The sequence below is a fragment of the Hypanus sabinus genome, chromosome 6, assembly GCF_030144855.1.
Source record: "Hypanus sabinus isolate sHypSab1 chromosome 6, sHypSab1.hap1, whole genome shotgun sequence".
Lineage (NCBI taxonomy): Eukaryota > Metazoa > Chordata > Chondrichthyes > Myliobatiformes > Dasyatidae > Hypanus > Hypanus sabinus.
The window spans coordinates 181,884,471-181,906,699 of NC_082711.1; the positions used below are offsets into that span (position 1 = coordinate 181,884,471).

The following is a 22,229-nucleotide window of genomic DNA, read 5'->3' on the forward strand; positions in this document are numbered from 1 at the left end:
GGGGACAGGAAATGTTTGGGCAAGGGGGGCAGAGAAAGAGATAAGATGGGGAGACAGTGGGTTAGGGAGGAGGGAGAAAGAAAGTGGGAAAGAGGAAAGGGGGTACAACAGATTGGGGTCTACCAAGGGATTATTAGGGGTCCAAACCCTGGGCAAAGATTGAAAGCAAATGCAAATGAATTAGGAAGTAAACAATAGTAATGGAAATCATGAAATCACAGAAACGTGAGTGTATATACATACACACAAACACACACACATAGATGGCCTTACTTACATGGATGTGATCAGCAAGAGTGATCAATTTGTGTGTTTTGGAAACTTGAGGGTTAGAGGCAGACGGATACACACTGTCAGCCTGTGAGGATGATGGTGGCTGCTGTTGTGGCGATGGAGATTTCTGCATCACCCTATATCGACTCATGGCTGTATCGAATATCCGAGCACTTGGTTCACCTTTAAAATATGCAAACAAATTCTTTTCAGATTCCACCTTTGAGTTCAAGAGCAGTGAATTAATGTTGCAGCACTATAAAACCCTGGTTAATCACACTTGGAATATTGTGTTCAGTTCTGGTTGCCTCATTGTAGGAGGATGTGGAAGCTTCAGAGAGGGCGCAGAGGAGACTTATCAGGATGCTTCCTGGGCTAGAGAACGTACCACATGAGGATACATTGAGTGAGATAGAGCTTTTCTCTTTGGATTGAAGGAGGATGACAGGTGACTTGATAGAGGTATAGCTGTAAAAGGCATAGATTGCATGGATAACCAGAGACTTTTTCCCAGGGCAGAAATGGCTAATGCGAGGGGCATAATTGTAAGGTGATTAAAGTATAAAGGGGAGGTCAGAGACGAGTCTTTTCTCCCCCCACAGAGAGTGGTGAGTGCATGAAACAGTCTGCCAGGGGTAGTGGTAGAGGCAGATATATTAGGGACTCTTAGACAGGCACATGGATGATAGAAAAATAGGCTAATTAGGAAGGAAGAATTAGAGATTGATCTTAAGAGATTACAGTATAGCATCATGGTCCCAATGGTCTGCACTGTGCTGTAATGTTCTATGTTACCCTTTCTGCTCAGGAATAAATTTTCAGAATTTTTGCCATTTGTGCATGACCTGATGTGAATACGGGAGGCATGATCAGTACATTCACAGATATCATGAAGGTTGGTAGAATTGTTGACAGTAGTCTACAAAGTGATATTGATGTGCTGGTAAAATGGGCTGAGATGACAGATTGATTTTAATCCAGATAAACATGAAGTGAACTAATGTGAAAGCACTAACAAGGCTCTGACAGACACCATGAATAGCGGGGAACTGACAAAGAGAGTACACGTCTACTGGTCCTTCAAGCAGGTAATTTAGTTAGGAAGCACATGGGATAATGGCTTTCACTAGGAAAATTGTTTGGACAAATCTACTGTATTTGATCATATAAACGATAGAATAGATAAAGGGAATCCATGGAGCTCGAGTATTTAGATTTTCAGTAGAAAATAGACAATTAGGTGCAGAAGTAGACCATTCGGCCCTTCAAGTCTGCACCGCCATTCTGAGATCATGGCTGATCATCTACTATCAATACCTGGTTCCTGCCTTGTCCCCATATCCCTTGATTCCCCTATCCATAAGATATCTATCTAGCTCCTTCTTGAAAGCATCCAGAGAATTGGCCTCCACTGCCTTCCGAGGCAGTGCATTCCAGACCCCTGCAACTCTCTGGGAGAAGTTTTTCCTTAACTCTGTTCTAAATGACCTACCCCTTATTCTCAAACCATGCCCTCTGGTACTGGACTCTCCCAGCATCTGGAACATATTTCCTGCCTCTATCTTGTCCAATCTCCTTAATTCCAGCGTGTACAAGCCCAGTCTCTCTAACCTCTCTGTGTAAGACAGTCTGGACATCCCAGGAATTGGGAGAGCCCTTTGATAAAGTTTCTTATAAGAGATTAGGAGCAAAGTTAGAACTTAGGGATTGTATTTATTATACTGACATAGATTGAAAGTTAGTTGACAGATGGAAAACAGAATAGGAATAAACAGGACTTTCTTCAAAACTCGAAGTAAATTTATTGTCAAAGTACTTATAGGTAACCATATACTATCCTGAGATTCATTTTTTTGTGGACATGCATGGTAGATATAAAGAAACACCATAGAATCAATGGAAATACTACACAAAAGACAGATAAACAACCCATATGCAAAAGACAACAAACCGCAAATACAAAATAAATAAATAAGCAATAAATATCGAGAACATGAGATGAAGTGTCCTTGAAAGTGAATTGTGGGAACTCACAAGATGGGGCAAGTGAAGTTGAGTGAAATTATCTCCTCTGGTTCAGAAGCCTGATGGTTCAGGCATAATAACTGTTTCTGAACCTGGTGGTGTAGGTTTTGAGGCTCCCATATCTTCTTCCTGACGGCAGCAGTAAGAAACAAGCATTGCTTGGACGGCGGAGTCCTTCATGACGGATGCTACTTTCTTGCGATAGCACTCCATGCAGATGTGCTCAATAGTGGGGTAGGCTTTATCATGGTGGACTGGGCCATATCCACTACTGTTTGAAGGCTTTTCCATTCAAGGGCGTTGGTGTTCCCATACTAGGCCAGGATGCAACTGAATGGTGCATGTTGGGATACAACCGATTCAAGGCTCAGGTGTCATGTATACACAACACAGAGCAATGGCTTGGAGAAAGGAACTGATTGTAATGTTTCTCAATTTGCCAACAACACTAAACAGGGCGAGGCATCAAGTAGGATACACAAAGACTTCAAAATGACTTCAACAAGCTAAATGAATAAGCAGATACAGTGGAATAGAGACAAATTTGAAATTAACCTTGATGGAACAAAATAGAAAGGCAGAGTATTGCCTGAAATTGTGATAAATTGGAAGATATTCATGTACAAAGGGACTTGAATGTCCCTCTACACCAGACATTTAAAACAAGCAAGGTTGCTCAAAAGAAACCAGATACTAGAATCTGGTGCAAGAAACCAACTTCTGGAAGAATTCAGGTCAGGCAGTGTCTGTGGAGACAAAGGGATGGCTGACATTTTGGGTTGAGGCTCTGTACCGAGAGTGCAGAGGGGAAGAAGCCAGTATGAAAGGAAGGAGGGAGTGGTGAAACAGGTAGAACTGAGATGGGAAATGACGAGCAGGTGGAACTGGCAGGTATACTACTTGAACCACTGAGTCCCCCCAACAGTCTGTTTAATCATGCTGGAATTGCAAGCAATTGAGTCAAATGGTATGTTGGGTTTCATTGCAAGAGGTTTTGAACATTGGAGCAAGTGCAACTTACTCCATTTACATTGGGCCTTGATGAAACTACAGGTGGAGTACGGAGAGCAAGTTTCATCTCCTTACCAAGAGTAGGACATAGAGAGAGAACCACAAAGGTTCACCAGGCTGATTTCTGGAACAGCAAAAACACTGTAGCAGAGATCAGGCTAACTAAACTAGCATTCATCAAAGTTTAGAAGAATCAGAGTGGATTCATGGACTTCACAAGAGATGCAGGAAGATGTGGCTGGGGTTTCCAGAGTAAGAGGACCCTACTTCAGGATATGGATTAAAATATTTAGGAGTGAAATGAAGAAAGATTTTTTCAATTTCTTTAATCAAAGGATGGATTTCTCTATCCTTTGGAGATCTCCACTGTATATTATTAAGAAGGTGCTAGGTGTCTTTCTAGATCCAAAATAGGGTATAGGGGAAGAGCAAGAACAGGGTACTGAGTTCAAGGACCAGTCACAATCAGAGAAAATGACAGAGTAAGCTTAAGTAGCTGAACAGTTTATTCCTGCTCCTGTTTTCCATGTTTTCCATGTGTGGACAAGGCACACAGAAAATCATCATTCCAGCCCTAATCCTAGGTATGTACTGAGTAAGCTAATCCAAACTGGGCACGCAAGGGTGTCCTACACATAGGTATCCATATATATATAGAGTGAAAAACAAACTGCTGGAGGACTCCGTGGATGAAATAGTCACCACAGATGCTGCCTGACCCACTAAGTCCCTCCAGCAATTTGTCATTGAACCAAATTTCAGCATCTGCAGTCTTATATTTCTATGTACACATATTATATAAGTGCACAAGCATATTTAGGTTGTCCAATCAAGTGTGCACAGTAAAGCTGTGAATGTGTCAATGATTAGCAGAAGAGGGAGGAAATGAAGAATACTTGTGGAAATTGGAACTTACCATCTCCCTGGGAAGGCTTGTGCATCTCCTGTTGGAAGGATTCAGCCTTCTCTTGTGACTGTACTGGAGAACTTGCAGGGCTAATCACTTCAATCGCATCTGTACTCGATATGTCATAGCGATGAGAAGACACTTGGAGAAATCAAATCTGAGTGTAAATCCATCACTCTGATATCAGAGTTGTACAACATAGAAACAGTTCCTTTGGCCCACTATGTTCATCATAATACACCTATATATGTTGATCGCATTTACCAATACATGTCCATATCCTTTACTGTCTTCCTAACCTGTACACCAGACCTCTCTATGTTGCCTTTCTGCTGCCAGTTAAAGTTCTCTACATCAGCACCCCAAGCTTAATCACCCTTAGCTGGGAAAAGGACGTGCAGAGCTAAGTGTAGGATTAACAGTGAATATATTAACATTGTTGTTTAACTTAGTTCTGCCTCAACTCACTGAAACCTGCAGCTCCAATCTACCTCTGGTTGCCCCCCCCCCCACCCCCACCTTTCACTGCTCCTCAGATTGGAGGTGATCAAAATTCCAATGGACACACCCTCGTCAGAGTCCTGTAGTGACGTTATTAGGAACAGAACTCACCACTGCACACTGATCAGGAGATATAATTTGGATTCCATCATGATGTTGCACTTTGGGGGACAAACCAGGGTAGGATTTACAGGGTGAACAGTAGGGCACTGAATGCGATAGAACAAAGGGGTCTGGGAATACAGATTAATTATTCCTTGAAAGTGGCCTCACAGGTAGATATGGCCATGGGGAGAATTTTGGGTACATTGTCCTTCAAAGATCAAAGTACTGAGTACAGGACTTGGGATGCTACGTTGAAGTTGTAAAAGGGGTTGGTGAGGCCAAATTTGGATTATTACATCCAGTTACATCTACAGGAAATATATCACTAAGACTGAAAGACTACAGTGAAAATTTATAAGGATGTTGTCAGGACTTGAGGACCTGAGTTATAGGGAAAGGCTGAAAAGGATAGGATCCTTAGAACGTAGGAAAATGACAGAATGGGGGTATGTATACCAAATTATGAGGGGTTTAGAAAGGTTAAATGTAAGCATGCTTTTTTGACTTAGATTAAGTGAGACTAGAAATAGAGATCATAGGTTAAGGGTGAAAGGTGAAATGTTTAAGTGGGAAGGGGAATTTCTTCACTCGGGACAGCGAGAGTGTGGAACATGTTGTCAACAGAAATGGAGGATGGAAGTTTGATTTCAACACGAGAAATTTTGATAGGTATATGGATGGGAGGGCCGTGGAACGTTATGGTCCAGGTGCATGTCAATAAGACTTGGTAGATCAATAGTTTGATAGACTAGATAGGCTTGTTTCTGTGCTGTACTGCTCTATGCCAACTAAGGAATATAATTTTGAGAAATTAAGTAAAGACACTTAATTTAAAGAGACCTTGTCTCAATAACAGCTGCCACAATACTGCTGGCTTCTGGACAGCACAGTTCTCTATTGTCATTAGGAAAGAAAACATGCCCACTGACCAGTATTTGAATCCAGAACCAGCAGTATGACTGATTGGGGATTATTTTGGACGCTGGGAGTTCCATCAATGTCTGCTCTCCATGAGCATATAAAATAAAAAAACATCACTTCCACTTGCTGATAAACATGTTTTAAGTTAAGTGCAGAGATATTAAAATTCTCATCCTTGTTCTAAATTCTCTTGAGTCATGCCTCTCCCTTTCTGTGTAATCCTTTCCAATTATACAGATCTTCATGCATCTCCAATTCCAGTCTTCTGATCACACCCAATTTTAATTGCTCCATCATCAATGGCTGTTCATTCTGTTCCAAGGTTCCAAGTTCTGAAATTTTCTCCAAAACTTCTCTACCCCCATCTCTTCTCCCTTTAAAAATGCTCATTAAGTCTCACTACTTTGATCAGTAATGTAGTTAGTTGTGTCAAATGTTGTTTGACAAGGTTTCAGTTAGTCACAAGAGAGTTTCTGCTCTCCATGTTGGTATTTACATCTAAACATAGAACACAGAAAACCTACATCACAATACAGGCCCTTCAGCCCACAAAGCTGTGCAGAATATGTCCTTACCTTAGAAATTACCTAGGGTTACACATAGCCCTCTATTTTTCTAAGCTCCATGTACATATCCAAGAGTCTCTTAAAAGACCCTGTTGTATCTGCCTCCACCGTTGTCGCCGGCAGTCCATTCCATGCACTCGCCACTCTCTGCTTAAAAGATTTACCCCTGACATCTCCTCTGTACCTATTCCCCAGCACCTTAAACCCGTGTCCTCTTGTGGCAACCATTTCAGCCCTGAGAAAAAGCCTCTGATGATTCACAAGATCAATGCTTCTCATCATCTTGTACACCTCTATCAGGTCACCTCCCATCCTCCGTCGCTCCAAGGAGAAAAGGCCATGTTCACTCAACCTATTCTCATAAGGTATGCTCCCCAATTCAGGCAACATCCTTGTAAATCTCCTTTGCACCCTTTTTATGGTTTCCACGTCTTTCCTGTAATGAGGCGGCCAGAACTGAGCACAGTACTCCATGTGAGACCTGACCAGGGTCCTATATAGCTGCAACACTACCTCTCAGCTCCTAAACTCAAACCCATGATTGATGCAGGCCAATGCACTGTAGGCCTTCTTAACCACAGAGCCAACCTGCGCATTAGTTTTGAGTGACCTATGGACTTGGACCACAAGATCCCTCTGATCTTCCACACCGCCAGGAGAATTACCATTAATACTACATTCTATATTTGACCTACCAAAATGAACCACCTCATACATATCTGGGTTGAACTCCATCTGCCACTTCTCAGCCCAGTTTTGCATCCTATCACTGTCCCATTGTAACCTCTGACAGCCCTCCACATTATCCACAACACCCCCAACATTTGTGTCATCAGCAAATTTACTAACCCATCCCTCCACTTACTCATCCAGGTCATTTATAAAAATCATGAAGAGCAAGGATCCCAGAACCAATCCCCGAGGCACACCACTGGTCACTGACCTCCATGCAGAATATGACCTGCCTACAACCACTCTTTGCCATCTATGTGCAAGTCAGTTATGGATCCACAAAGCAATGTCCCCTTAGATCCCATGCCTCCTTACTTTCTCAATAAGTCTTGCATGGGGTACCTATCAAATGCCTTGCTGAAATCCACATACACTACATCTACTGCTCTACCTTCATCAATGTGTTTAGTCACATACTCAAAAAATTCAATCAGGCTTGTAAGGTACAACCTGCCTTTGACAAAGCCATGCTGACTATTCCTAATCATATTATGCCCTTCCAAATGTTCATGAATCCTGTCTCTCAGGATCTTCTCTATCAACTTACAACTATTGAAGTGAGACTCACTGGTCTATAATTTCCGGGGCTACCTCTACTCCCTTTTTTGAAGAATTTGCAACCCTCCAATCCTCTGCAACCTCTGTTGTCCCCATTGATGACAATCAATCAACAATCATCCCCAGAGGCTCAGCAATCTCCTCCCTTGACTCCCACGGTAGCCTGGGGTACATCTCGTCCAGTCCCGATGACTTATTTGACCTGATGCTTTCCAAAAGCTCCAGCACATCCTCTTACTTAATATCTACATGCTCAAGCTTTTCAGTCTGCTTTAAGTCATTCCTACAATCGCCAAGATCCTTTTCTGTAGTGAATACTGAAGCAGAATATTAAGTATCTGTGCTATCTCACTAAAGTTACAGAGAAAGGTTGAACAAGTTAGGTCTTTATTCTTTGGAGGGTAGAAGGTTGAGGGGGTACTTGATAGAGGTATTTAAAATTATGATGGGGATAGATCGAGTTGACGTGGATAGGCTTTTTCCATTGAGAGTAGGGGAGATTCAAATAAGAGGACATGAGTTGAGAGTTAGGGGGCAAAAGTTTAGGGGGTAACACAAGGGGGAACTTCTTTACTCAGAGAGTGGTAACTGTGTGGAACAAGCTTCCAGTAGTAGAGGCAGATTTGATATTGCCATTTAAAAAAAAATTGTATAGGCACATGGACAGGGAAGGAATGGACGGTTATGGGCTGAGTGCAGGTCGGTGGGACTAGGTGAGAGTAAGTGTTCGGCACGGACTAGAAGGGCCGAGATGGCCTGTTTCTGTGCTGTAATTGTTATATGTTATATATCTTCTCTGGTTCCATAAACAACTTTTTACTGTCACACTTGATTGGTCCTATTCTCTAACGTCTTATCCTCTTGCTCTTCACATGCTTGTAGAATGCCTTGGGGTTTTCCTTAATCCTATCTGCCAAGGCCTTCTCATGGCCCCTTCTGGTTCTCCTAACTTTATTCTTAAGCTCCTTCCTGCTAGCCTTATAATCTTCTACATCTCTATCATTACTTAGATTTTTGAACCTTTTGTAAGCTCTTCTTTTCTTCTTGACTAGATTTACAACAGCCTTTGTACACCACGGTTCCTGTACCCTACCATCCTTTCCCTGTCTCATTGGAACGTACCAATTGCGCAGAACTCCAAGCAAATATCCCCTGAACATTTGCCACATTTCTTCCGTACGTTTCCCTGAGAACATCTGTTTCCAATTTATGCTTCCAAGTTCCTATCTGATAGCCTCATTATTTCCCTTTACTCCAATTAAACGCTTTTGTAACTTATCTGTTCCTATCCCTCTCCAAAGCTATGGTAAAGGAGATAGCATTGTGATCACTGTCTCCAAAGTGCTCTCCCACTGAGATCAGACACCTGACTTGGTTCATTTCCCAATACCAGAACAAGTACAGCCTCTCCTCTTGTAGGCTTATCTATATATTGCATCAAGAAACCTTCCTGAACACACCTAACAAAATCTATCCCATCTAAACCCCTCACTTCAGGGACATGCTAATCTATATTCAGGAAATTAAAATCTCCAACCGCAACAACCCTGTTATTATTACACCTTTCCAGAATCAGTCTCCCTATCTGCTTCTTGACGTCCCTGTTACTATTGGGTGATCTATAAAAACACCCAGTGGAGTTATTGACTCCTTCCTGTTCCTAACCTCTACCCACAGAGACTCAGTAAACAATCCCTCCATGACTTGCTCCTTTTCTTCAGCCATGACACTATCTCTGATCAGTAGTGCCATGCCTCAACCTCTTTTGCCTCCCTCCCTGCCCTTTCTAAAACATCTAAAGCCTAGCACTTGAAGTAACCATTCCTGCCCCTTTGTCTCTGTAATGGCCACAACATCATTGCTCTAAGTACTGATCCATGCTCTAAGCTCATTCGCTTTGTTCATAATACTCCTTGCATTAAAATAGACACATCTCAAACCATCATCGGTCTGAGTGCATCCCTTCTCTATCACCTGTATTCTCTATTTCATTTAACTTCCAAGATGGTTCTGGAGTGGTGACTGTGTGAGCACCACAAATCATAAAATAATCCTGTTGAGAAGTACTACAGCTGAAATCTGAAGCCACAGACACTGCAGTCAGGAACATTGCTTCAAGTCATTCAAACTATTGCTTTTCAGAACTGGTTGACTTAGGACTGCAGATCACCCACGCATTGAAGGGTCAATGGTGGAACGGGTGAGCAACTTAAAAAGTTCCTGGGCATCATACAATGATGCAATTGTGAAAATGGAGCGCCAGCAGCTCTTTTTCATTAAGAATGTGAGGAGATTTGGAAATTCCTACAGGTGTACAGTGGAGAGCATTCTGACTGGTTATGTCACCAATTAGCATGGAGCCTCTAATGGACAGGATCACAAGAGACTGTAAAGATTGTAGACTCAGTCAGTTCCATCACAGGCACACCTCTCCCCACCACTGAGGACACTTTCAAGAGGCAGCATCTCAAGAAGGCGGCATCCATCATAAAAACCCTCATCATTGGTAACATGCCCCTTTGTACTATAACCATATAACAATTACAGCATGGAAACATCTTGGCCCTTCTAGACCGTGCCGATGCTTACACTCTCCCACCGACCCGCACTCAGCCCATAATCCTCCATTCCTTTCCTATCCATATACCTATCCAATTTTACTTTAAATGGCAATACCGAACCTGCCTCTACCACTTCTACTGGAAGCTCATTCCACACAGCTACCACTCACTGAGTAAAGAAATTCCCCCTCGTGTTACCCTTAAACTTTTGCCCCCTAACTCTCAAATCATGTTCTCTTGTTTGAATCTCCCCTACTCTCAATGGAAAAAGCCTATCCACCTCAACTCTATCTATCCCCCTCATTATTTTAAATACCTCTATCAAGTCCCCCCCCCCAACCTTCTACGCTCCAAAGAATAAAGACCTAACTTGTTCAACCTTTCCCTGTAACTTAGGTGCTGAAAACCAGGTAACATTCTAGTAAATCTTCTCTGTACGCTCTCTATTTTGTTGATACCTTTCCTATAATTCAGTGACCAGAACTGTACACAATGCTCCAAATTTGGCCTTACCAATGTCTTGTACAATTTTAACAATACATCCCAACTCCCATACTCAATGCTCTGGTTTATAAAGGCCAGCATACCAAAAGCTTTTTTCACCACCTTATCCACATGAGATTCCACCTTCAGGGAACTTGGAACCATTACTCCTATATCACTCTGTTCTACTGCATTCTTCAATGCCCTACCATTTACCATGTATGTCCTATCTGGATTATTCCTACCAAAATGTAGCACCTTACACTTATCAGCATTAAACTCCATCTGCCGTCGTTCAGCCCACTCTTCTAACTGGTCTAAATCTCTCTGCAAGCTTTGAAAACCTACAACGCCTCCTACCTTAGTATCATCTGCATACTTACTAATCCAATTTACCATCCCATCAGTAAGAAGTACTACTGCCATCAGTGAGAAGGTACCGAAGCACGAAGACTCTCACTCAATGTTTTAAGAACAGCTTCTTACCCTCTGCTATCAGATGTATCAGATTTCTGAAAGATCCATGAACTCATGAACACCACCTCATTATTTGTTTTTTCCACTACTTATTTTTATAACTTATAGTAATTTATTTTTATGTCTGGCACTGTACAGGTGCCACAAGCTGTACTATGGGAGATACTACTCTGAGCAGAAAACCATGCTTTAGCAAATATTCCTTTCTCAAACAACAGTAAAATAAATAACTCATCAATTCTCTTTCTCTGGTATCTTACTGTGAATTTATTGTGGAATTTGTCCAGACTGCTGGGACTTACAGGCTCCAACTAACATTTGAAAATGTCAACTGAAATAGAAAGACCTGTGTCTAGGCACAGCAGCTTAACAATAGGAACAGGAGCTGGCCAATTAGCTTCTTAAATCTATGGTCATCGCCACCTTCTGATGTCAGATGCAGAACGTAGTCTGAGGTCCCTACACTGAATAGAATGATGACCTTTATATAGCAGGAATCCTTTTAGTGATTATGATGCAGAGTTGAAGGTAGCCAAAAAAATGCGTACAATTTGAATACTAACAAATAAAATCCTCAGTTCTTGCCCCATAGGATTCCTGATTCACTGTGCAGATGTAAAAGGTGGTCTCAGCTACCAGAGTTCACTTCTCTACAAACAGCATTCAAAGACACTTTAATGCATTACAAGAACCAACAAATAATTGAGATAAATAGCTTTTATGTTTTGTGATGCTAAAGGGAGGCATGTTGACTAAAACACTAAAAGTTCAGATAATGTATTTATAAATGGCTATTTGAATCAGAACAGCAACCAGTTTTAGTTTGACTCTGTAGTCTCCACCCATCCCTGCTCACCTGACACATATCACTCTGCAGAAACTGACACTTAACTAATGAAGGTCTCCACACATAGGAGCTTACCACTGCTGGAGGAATCTGAGCTGTGAGACCCTCGCTCTCGACCGTCTTTGTCGGAAGCGATCTGCTTTGTGATGATCACATCGATAAAGCTGGCAGCTGTTATAGTGGTCTTCCCCCGAGTCCTAAGTTCCTCTTCGTACCGGGATTTGGGGGGTGGTGCTTTGTCTGGATACCCAGCCTGTGCCTGAGACTTGGCCGATGATGAGTACGGAGACTGCACTGGACGCCGCTCATGTTCCGTTGATTGCTGCTGATGATGGTGCTGCTGCTGTTGCTGCTCAGAGATTCTGCGAGAAGTTACTTCTTCCACTCGGGGGGCTTCATGCTTGCTGTCCTTCCCCTTTGCCATCTCCATTTGAGGTGCTAAGGCTGCAGCATCCACCAATGCAGCAAGGGCATCTGCAGCTGTGCTGAAGCGAGAGGTGGACAGCCCGGGTGTCATGGATAGGGCTCCCTGGGGAACTTGCCTGTCAGTAGAAATATTATTTTATTTTAATTTCAACACCAAAATGTGCAGGGTGAAGATGTTACATCTGAACATATTCCCATGCAAGGTGTGCAAATATACACATAGAACAAACTGAAATTGGTTACAGTCAAACTGCACTTGAAAGGTTCACTTGAGAATGGGGGAAGTATTCTCATTCAACAGCAACACGAGTGAATCTGCAGATGCTGGAAATAAATAAAAAACACAAAATGCTGGCAGAACTCAACAGGCCAGACGGCATCTATGGGAGGAGGTAATAACAACGTTTCGGGCCGAAACCCTTCATCAGGAGTGAAGTAACATGGGATGGTCGAGGGGGGATAAGAAGTGGGGGGAGGGATAAAGTAGAGAGCTGGGAAGTGATAGGCTGGAGGGAAATGGGCTGGGGGGAAGGTGGAGAATTATGGGAAATAAAAGAGAAAGAAAGGTAGGGCTGGGGGGAGAGATTATAGTGAGGGGGGGGGAAGAGAGAGAAAGAGAACCAGACTAAGATAATAGATAGGGATGGGGGTAAAGGTGGGGGGCAGGGGTAGCAACAGAGGTCAGTAAGTTGGATGTTCATGCCGGCAGGAAGGAGGCTACCTAGGCGGGAGATAAGGTATTGCTCCATCGACCTGCGTGTAGCCTCATCTTGATGGTAGAGGAGGCCATGGACGGACATGTCAGAGTGGGAGTGGTCTGTGGAATTGAAGTGTGTGGTCACAGGGAGATCCCGCTACTGATGGAGGACCGAGCGCCGGTGTTCGGCAAAACGGTCTCCCAGTCTGCGGCGGGTCTCCCCATCTATAAATGGCCACATCAGGAGCACCGGATACAGTATATCACCCCAGTTGACTCGCAGGTGAAGTGGTGCCTCACCTGAAAGGACTGTCTGGGGCCTGGGATGGTGGTGAGGGAAGAAGTGTGGGGGCAGGTATAGCACTTCTTCCGTTTGCAGGGATGAGTGCCCGGAGGGAGGTCCGTGGGGAGAGTTGGATGGACAAGGGAGTCGCGTAGGGAGCGATCCCTGCGGAAAGCTGAGAGTGGGGGTGGGGGGGGGGAGATGTGGTTGGTGGTGGACTGAGAGTGGGGGGGGAGGGGCAAGAGCCCCTGTGGCCACACACTTCAATTCCACAGACCACTCCCACTCCGATATGTCTGTCCATGGCCTCCTCTACCATCAAGATGAGGCCACACGCAGGTCATTGGAGCAATACCTTATCTCCCGCCTAGGTAGCCTCCTTCCTGCCGGCATGAACATCCAACTCACTGACCTCCGTTGATACCCCTTACCCCCATCCCTATCTATTATTTTAGTCTGGTTCTCTTTTTTCCCCCCTCACTATAATCTCTCCCCCAAGTCCTACCTTTCTTTCTCTTTTATTTCCCATAATTCTCCACCTTCCCCCTTGCCTATTTCCCTTCACCCTATCACTTCCCAGCTCTCTACTTTATCCCCCCCCCCCAATTCTTATCCCCCCTCGACCATCCCATGTTACTTCACTCCTGATGAAGGGTTTCGGCCCGAAACGTTGTTATTACCTCCTCCCATTGATGCTGTCTGGCCTGCTGAGTTCTGCCAGCATTTTGTGTTTTGAAGTATTCTCATTACCTCCTTTCAATATGGAAGCTGATTCTGCCTACCATGTGGGTGGAGCTGGATGGCAGATGAGTCAGATGGACAGGGATGGGTGGAGATAGCTACAAAGGCTGGGAGGATATGCAGAGCATACAAGGGCTGTCAAAGCAATTCCATTTCACTATCTATCCCTGTAACCTATTACTTCTCACATGCCCATCACATCCCTCTTCTCTGATCACCCATCCACCCTCAGGGCAATTTATAGCACCAATTCACCTACCATCCTGCATGTCTTTGGATGTGGGAGGAAATGCAAAATCCATGCAGACAACACTGGAGGTCAAGATTGAACCAGAATCACTAGAGTTGTGATGCAACCTCAAACCTTGGGAACACCTCTTCAAGTGGAATGAACAAAAGATACCGCATAATTAGGCCATTTGCACCATTGAGCCTGCTCTGCATTTCATTATGGCTGATCCAATTTTCCTCTCAGCACCAATCTCCTGCCTTCTCCCCAAATCCCTACATGTCCTAACCAATCAAGAATCTATTAACCTCTGCCTTAAATGTACAAGACAGACGTAGCCTCCACATCTGGCTGTGGCAACAAATTCCACAGATTCACCGCTCTCTGGCTAAAGAAATTCCTCATCTCTATTCTAAAACTACACCACTCTATTCTGAGGCTGTGTCCTGTGGCCTTAGACTGTTCCACCATAGGAAACATCCTCTCCACATCGACATTATCAAGTTTTCTTACCATTCGATAGATTTCAACGAGGTCACCCATCATTCTTCTGAATTCTATTGACTAAAGGCCCAGAGTCATCAAACATTCTTGCATACGATGTCATTTCATCCTGGAATCATTTTCATGAACCTCCTCTGAACATTCTCTAGTTTCAGCATATTTTTTCTAGGGTAAGGGGCTGAAGGGGTTCAAAACTGCTCACAATACTCCAAGCAAGTAGTGCTTTATAAAGCCTCAATATTACATCCTTGCTTTTATATCAAGTCCACTTCAAATGAATGCTAACATTGTGTTTCCCTTCCACACCACAGACTCAACCTGCAAATTAACCTTTAGGGAATCCTGCATAAGGACTTTGCAACTCAGTTTTTTTGTTTTTTTCTATCTCCATTTAGAAAGCTCTGATATGTCAACCACCACACCACCCCCCACTAACGGTATCCAAAGTGCAGTTGAGCGGGATGTCACGGGATACTCTGCACTAGGTCTTTAACCCCCTTCCCCATCCTGTCACCCAGTATTCTATGTCCTGCACTGTGGGTGTAACTACCTCTCTATATGTCCTGGCACTGCTCAGTCTCCCAAATGTTCTGGAGTTCATCCAGTTCCAACTCCAACTCCTTAACACGGATTGTTAGAAGCTGCAGCTGGATGCACTTCTCCCAGTTGTCGTCAGACACACTGGAAGATCACTGCCTTTCCACATCCCGCAAGAAGAGCATTCAGCTATCCTGCCTAGCTACTACCAGCTGACCTAGCTGAGCAGATAGAAAGGAGGGAAAGAGTATCAATTATATGAGTATACTGTTATGGAGATTGTTGAGAGGAATGACCTCCTAGGGAATGCCACAGAGACCAGGTTACTGGCACAGGTCATAGGTCTGTAGTGCAGAGGGAAAGAGGTAGAAGAAGGGAGCACTAGTGATAGAGGTCAATAGGCAGAGGAACAGACACGAGATTCTGTGGATGTGAACGTGACACCCACATGGCATGTTGCCTCCTAGGTGCCAGGGTCAGGACATTTCGGATTGCATTTTGGAGAGGGAGGGAGAGCAGCCAGATGTCTTGTTACATATTGGAAACAATGACATAGGAAGGAAAAGCAATGAGGTCTGGAAGAGAGAATTTAGAGAGCTCGGCAGAAAGCTGAGAAGCAGGACCTCCAAAAGTAATAATTTCTGGGTGGCCACCTGTGCCACACACTAGTGAGGGTAGAAACAAGATGATCTGGCAGATAAATGCACGGCTGGGAAGCTGGTATAGGGCTTCTTGGATCATTGGGATCACTTCTGGGAGAGATACAACCAGTACAAAAGGGATGGGTTGCATCTGAACCCGAGAGGGACCAATATTCCCCTGGGAAGTTTTGTTAGGGGTTGTTGGGGAGGGTTTAAGCTAATTTGGCAGGGGGAAGAGGACCAGAGTTAAGGGACACAAGACAAGGCAGATGGTAAAAAAGCAAAGGTAGCGTACAGTCAGATTGTCAGAAAGGACAGGCAGATGATAGGACAAAATTGCATCCAGCAGGTGAGCAGTGCATTAGGGATGCAGAATCAAAAAGGATAGCAAATACAGTACTCAAAAATGTTGTATCTCAGTGCATAGAGTACAAGAAGTAACGTGGATGATCTTGTTGCACTTTTGCAGATTGTCGGGTATGATGTTGTGGCCTTCAATGAATCGTGACTGAAAGATGGTTGTCATTGGGAGCTGAATGTCCAAGGTTACACACTGTATCAGAAGGATAAGAAGGTAGGCAGAGAGAGCGGCTTGGCTCTGCCGGTAAAGAATGGCATAAAATCAGTAGAAAGATGCGACATAGGATCAGGAGATGCTGAATTCTTGTAGGTTGAATTAAGAAACTGCAAGGGTAAAAAGTCCCTGATGAAAGTTATATACAGGCCTCCAAACAGCAACTAGGACGTGGACTACAGAGTTTCCCAGGAAGTAGAAAAGGCATGTCAAAAGGGCAATGTTATGATAGTCATGGGAGATTTTAACGTGCAGGTTGATTGTAAAAATCTGGTTGGTAATAGATATCAAGAGGGTGAATTTGTTGAATGCCAATGAGATGGTTTTTTAAAAGCAGCGTGTCGTTGAGCCTGCTAAGGGGATCTGCTAAACTGGATTGCACGTTATGTAATTAACCAGAAGTGATCAGGAAGCTTAAGGTAACCCTTAGGAGTCAGTGATCACAATATGATCTGAGTTCAACTTGAAATTTGATAAGGATGTAGTAGTATTTCAGTGGAGTAAAGGAAAGTGGTATGAGAGAGGAGCTGGCCAGAGTAAATTAAAAGATGCAGGCAGGGCAGCAATGGCTTGAGATTCTGCCATGAGGAAGATGCAATGTAAATTATTCCAAAAACAAAGAAATACTCAAATTGTGGCTGACATGGGAAATCAAAGCTAATGTAAAAGCAAAAGATAGGGCATACAACCAAGCAAAAATTAGAGGGAAGATAGAGAATTGGGAAGCATTAAAAACCCACAGAAAGCAATTAAAAGAATCATTCAGAGAGAACAGATGAAATATGAAGACAAGCTAGCAAATATTGTGGATAGAAAAAGCCTCGAAGTATGTAAAAAAAAGAGGAGAGTGGAAAAGGGACCACTAGAAAACGAGGCTAGAGAAATAATAACGGGGGACAAGGAGATGGCAGATAAATTAACTGAGTATTTTGCATCAGTGTTCACTGTGGAAGACATGAACAGTGTGCCAAGTATTGAAGGGTGTGAGAGAAGTGAGTGCAGTTACTATTACAAGAGAGAAGGTGTTCGTAAAGCTTAAAGACCTAAATATACTTAAGTCACAATTGCACCCTAGGGTTGTCAACGGCCTACCTGGTGGAAGCAACAGTGGCAGTTCCTCTGGCACAGAATCTGGCCCTGTGGCTCAGAAGGCAGGGAAAGGAAGAGGATGGCAGCAGGGATAGGGGAATCTATAGTTAGGGGGTCAGACAGATGATTCTGTGGAAGCAGGAAAGAAGCATGGATGGTCATTTGCCTTCCAGATGCCAGGGTCCGGGATCTTTCTGATCGTGTCCATGATACCCTGTAGTGGGAAGGAGAACAGCCAGAGGTTGTGGTACATATTAGTACCAATGACACAGGTAGGAAAAGGGAGGAGGTCCTGTAAACAGACAGGGAGTTAGGAAGGAAGTTGAGAAGCAGGACCTCAAAGATAGTAATTTTGGGATTGCTGCCTATGCCACTCGACAGTGAGTATAGGAATAGAGTGATAAATGCGTGGTTGACAGGTTGGAACAGGGGACAGGGATTCAGATTTCTGGATCATTGGGACATCTTTTGGGGCAGCCGTGACCTATATAAAAAGGACGGGTTGCACTTGAATCCGAGGAGGATCAATATCCTGGCAGGGAGGTTTGCTAAAGCTATTAGGGAGAGTTTAAACTAGAATTGCTGGGGGGTGGGAACTGAACTGAAGATACAGAGGAAGGGGTGATTGGCTCACAAATAGAGGAAGCTTGAAGATGGAGCGATAGGCAGGTGATAGAGAAGGGATACGCTAAGACTGATGGATTTGAGATGTGTCTATTTTAATGCAAGCATCAGGAACAAAGTGGATGAGTTTTGAGCATGGATCAGTACTTGGAGCTATGATGTTGTGGCCATTACCGAGACTTGGATCGCTCAGGGGCAGGAATGTTTACTTCGAGTGCCAGGCTTTAGATGTTTCAGAGAGGACAGGGAGGGAGGCAAAAGAGGTGGAGGTGTGGCACCACCGATCAGAGATAGTGTCATCGCTACAGAAAAGGAGGAAGTCATGGAGGGATTGTCTTCTGAGTCTCTATGTGTGTAAGTTAGGAACAGGAAGTGGTCATTAACTCTATCGGGCACTTTTTGATAGACCACCCAATAGTAACAAGAACATCGAAGAGCAGATAGGGAGACAGATTCTGGAAAAGTGAAATAATAACAGGATGGTATGGTACAGGAACTGTGGTGCACAAAGGCTGTTGAAAATCTATTCAAGAAGAAAAGAAAAGCTAATGAAAGATTCAAAACACCTGATAATGATAGAGATCTAGAAAATTATAAGGCTAGCTGGAAGGAGTTTAAGAATGAAATTAGGAGAGCCAGAAGGGTCCATGAGAAGGCTTTGGCGAGCAGGGTTAAGGAAAACCCCAAGGAATACTACAAGTATGTAAAGAGCAAGAGGATAAGACGTGAGAGAATAGGACTAATCAAGTGTGACAGTGGAAAAGTGTGCATTGAACTGGAGAGAAAGCAGAGGTACTTAATGAATACTTTGCTTCAGTATTCACTACAGAAAAGGACCTTGGTGATTGTAAGGATGACTTACAGTGGACTGAAAAACTTGAGCATATAGGCATTAAGAAAGAGGATGTGCTGGAGCTTTTGGAAAGTATCAAGTTGGATAAGTCACTGGGACCGGATGAGTTCTACCCCAGGCTACCGTGGGGGGCAAGGGAGGAGATTGCTGAGCCTCTGACAATGACTTTTGCATCATTGATGGGGACAGAAGAGGTTCTGGAGGATTGGAGGGTTGCAAATGTTGTTCCTTCATTCAAGAAAGGGAGTAGAGATAGCCCATTAAATTATAGACCAGTGAGTCTTACTTCAGTGGTTGGTAAGTTGATGGAGAAGATCCCGAGAGACAGGATTTATGAACATTTGGAGAGGCATAATACGATTAGGAATAGTCAGCACGGCTTTGGCAAAGGCAGGTCATGCTTTACGAACCTGATTGAATCTTTTGAGGATGTAACTAAACACATTGATGAAGGTAGAGCAGTAGATGTAGTGTATGTGGATTTCAGCAAGGCATTTGAAAAGGTACCCCATGCAAGGCTTATTGAGAAAGTAATGAGGCATGGAATCCAAGGGGGACCTTGCTTCGTGGATCTAGAACTGGCTTGCTCACAGAAGGCAAAGAGTGGTTGTAGAAGGGTCATATTCTGCATGGAGGTCAGCGACCAATGGTGTGCCTCAGGGATCTGTTCTGGGACCCCTCCTCTTAATGATTTTTATAAATGACCTGGATGAGTAAGTTGAAGGATGGGTTAGTAAATCTGCTGATGACTCAAAGGTTGGGGGTGTTGTGGAGGGCTGTCAGAGGTTACTGCAGGATATTGATAGGATGCAAAACTGGGCTGAGAAGTGGCAACTGGAGTTCAACCCAGATAAGTGTGAGGTGGTTCATTTTGGTAGGTCAAATATGATGGCAGAATATAGTATTAATGCTAAGACTCTTGGCAGCGTGGAGGATCAGAGGGATCTTGGGGTCCGAGTCCATAGGACGCTCAAAGCAGCTGCGCAGGTTGACTCTATGGTTAAGAAGGCGTATGGTGTATTGGCTTTCATCAATCGTGGAATTGAATTTAAGAGCCAAGAGGTAATGTTGCAGCTATATAGGACCCTGGTCAGGCCCCACTTGGAGTACTCAGTTCTGGTCGCCTCACTACGGGAAGGTTGTGGAAGCCATAGAAAGGGTGCAGAGGACATTTACAAGGATGTTGCCTAGATTGGGGAACATACTCTATGAGAATAGGTTAAGTAAACTTGGCCTTTTCTCCTTGGAGCAACAAAGGATGAGAGGTGACCTGATAGAGGTGTACAAGATGATAAGAGGCATTTATCGTGTTGATAGCCAGAGGCTTTTTCCTAGGGCTGAATTGGCTAACACGAAAGGGCACAGTTTTAAGGTGCTTGAAAGCCATTACAGAGAAGATATCGGGGTATTTTTTAATGCAGAAAGTGGTGAGTGCGTGGAATGGGCTGCTGGCAACGGTGGTGAAGGTGGATAAGATATGGTCTTTTAAGGGGTTCCTGGATAGGTACTTGGAGCTTAGAAAAACAGAGGGGTATGGGTAACCCTAGGCAATTTCTAAGGTAAGTACATCATGGGCCATAGGGCCTGTATTGTGCTGTAGGTTTTCTATGTTTCTAAGTTAACTCAGCAGGCCAGACAGCATCTATTGGTAAAAAGTTGTCCCAAAACATTGACGGTACTTTTTTGCATTGATGCTGCGGGCCTGAGTTTCTTCAACGTTTCTTGTGTGTTGCTTGGGTTTCCAGCATCTGCAGGTTTTCTCTTGTTTAGGACAAAGTCAGTATGGTTTCCTCCAAGGAAAATCTTACTTGATGAACCTGGAGGAATTCTTTAAGGAGATTACAAGTAGGATAGATAAAGGGGATGCAGGTACTCACTGGAATTCAGAAGGATGGGGGGGTGGGGAGAGATCTCATTCAAACATTTCGAATATTGAAAGACCAAGACGAGTAGATGTGGAAAGGGTGGCTCCCACAATAGGGGAGTTTAGGACAAGAGGGCACTGCTTAAGGAAAGAGGGGCATCCACTTAAAACAGATGCAGAGCCAAAGGGTGGTGAATTTGTGTAATTTATTACCACAGGTTGCTGTGGAGGCCAGGTTGTTGGGTGTATTTAAGGCAGAGCTTGCTATGTTCTTGATTGGACATGGCATCAACAGTTACTGGGAAAAGACCAGGGACCACACACACATAAGACCTAGGAACTGAATCAGGCCATTTGGATCTGCATGTTGAAATCTCCCATGACTATGATAACATTGCTCTTTTGACATGCCTTCTCTATTTCCTTTTGTAACCTGTGGTCCACATCCCAGCTATTGTTAGGAGGCCTGAATAAATCTGGCATCAGAGTCCTTTTACCCTTGCAGTTTCTTAACTCAACCCACAAGGATGCAACATCTTCCAATCCTATGTCACGTCTTTCTACTAATTTGATGCTATTCTTTACCAGCAGAGCCACACCACCCACTCTGCCTAAATTCCTATCCTTCAGCCACGATCAGTGATGGCCACATCATACCTGACAATCTGTGATAGTGCAACAAGATCATCCACCTTATTTTGTATACTCTGTGCATTGAGACATTACACTTTCGAGTACTATATTTGCTACCCTTTTTGATTCTGCATCCCTAATGCACTGATACTCACTTTGCTGTCTGCAATTATGTCCTGTCATCTGCCTGCCCTTCTTGACAGTCTGACTGCATGTTAACTTTGCTTTTTTTTAAACCAACTGTCCTATTGCATCCAGAGATACCGGCCACATGACAGATGCACTGCCACCTGGCTGGTTGGAGGACACACCACATGCCAATCAACATTTGGTCCCTCCCAACTAATCAATGCACACCTAAATTATTGGTCACCTTAATTGGATTATCTTGCCCAGCCCTATGCTATAAAAGGTGAGACTTGTCCCTGGATTGGCCTCTCTTACAGACCACCTCATTGAAGGTAAGTGCATTGATTTATGTTTGGGAAGGTCTATCGTTTGTCCTGGTAAGGGAGCCACAGCTATCCAAGGTCAAGGGGGATAGCTGTTGTAGTGCTTTTCCCTTGT

The 22,229-nt window shown here is 43.8% G+C and overlaps 1 protein-coding gene across 17 annotated transcripts in view; it reads right to left on the minus strand.

Annotated features, from left to right (window-relative positions):
- ncor1 (nuclear receptor corepressor 1) overlaps positions 1-22,229 on the minus strand; it is a 270,800-nt gene that overhangs the window by 31,020 nt on the left and 217,551 nt on the right. For all 17 annotated transcript variants that reach the window (XM_059973760.1, XM_059973765.1, XM_059973762.1 and 14 more), the window contains 3 exons: positions 12,043-12,509; positions 4,226-4,357; positions 278-456 (listed from right to left, as the gene is read on the minus strand). In XM_059973760.1, coding sequence (XP_059829743.1) covers positions 278-456; positions 4,226-4,357; positions 12,043-12,509 — 778 coding nt within the window. The remainder of the gene's footprint in view (positions 1-277; positions 457-4,225; positions 4,358-12,042; positions 12,510-22,229) is intronic.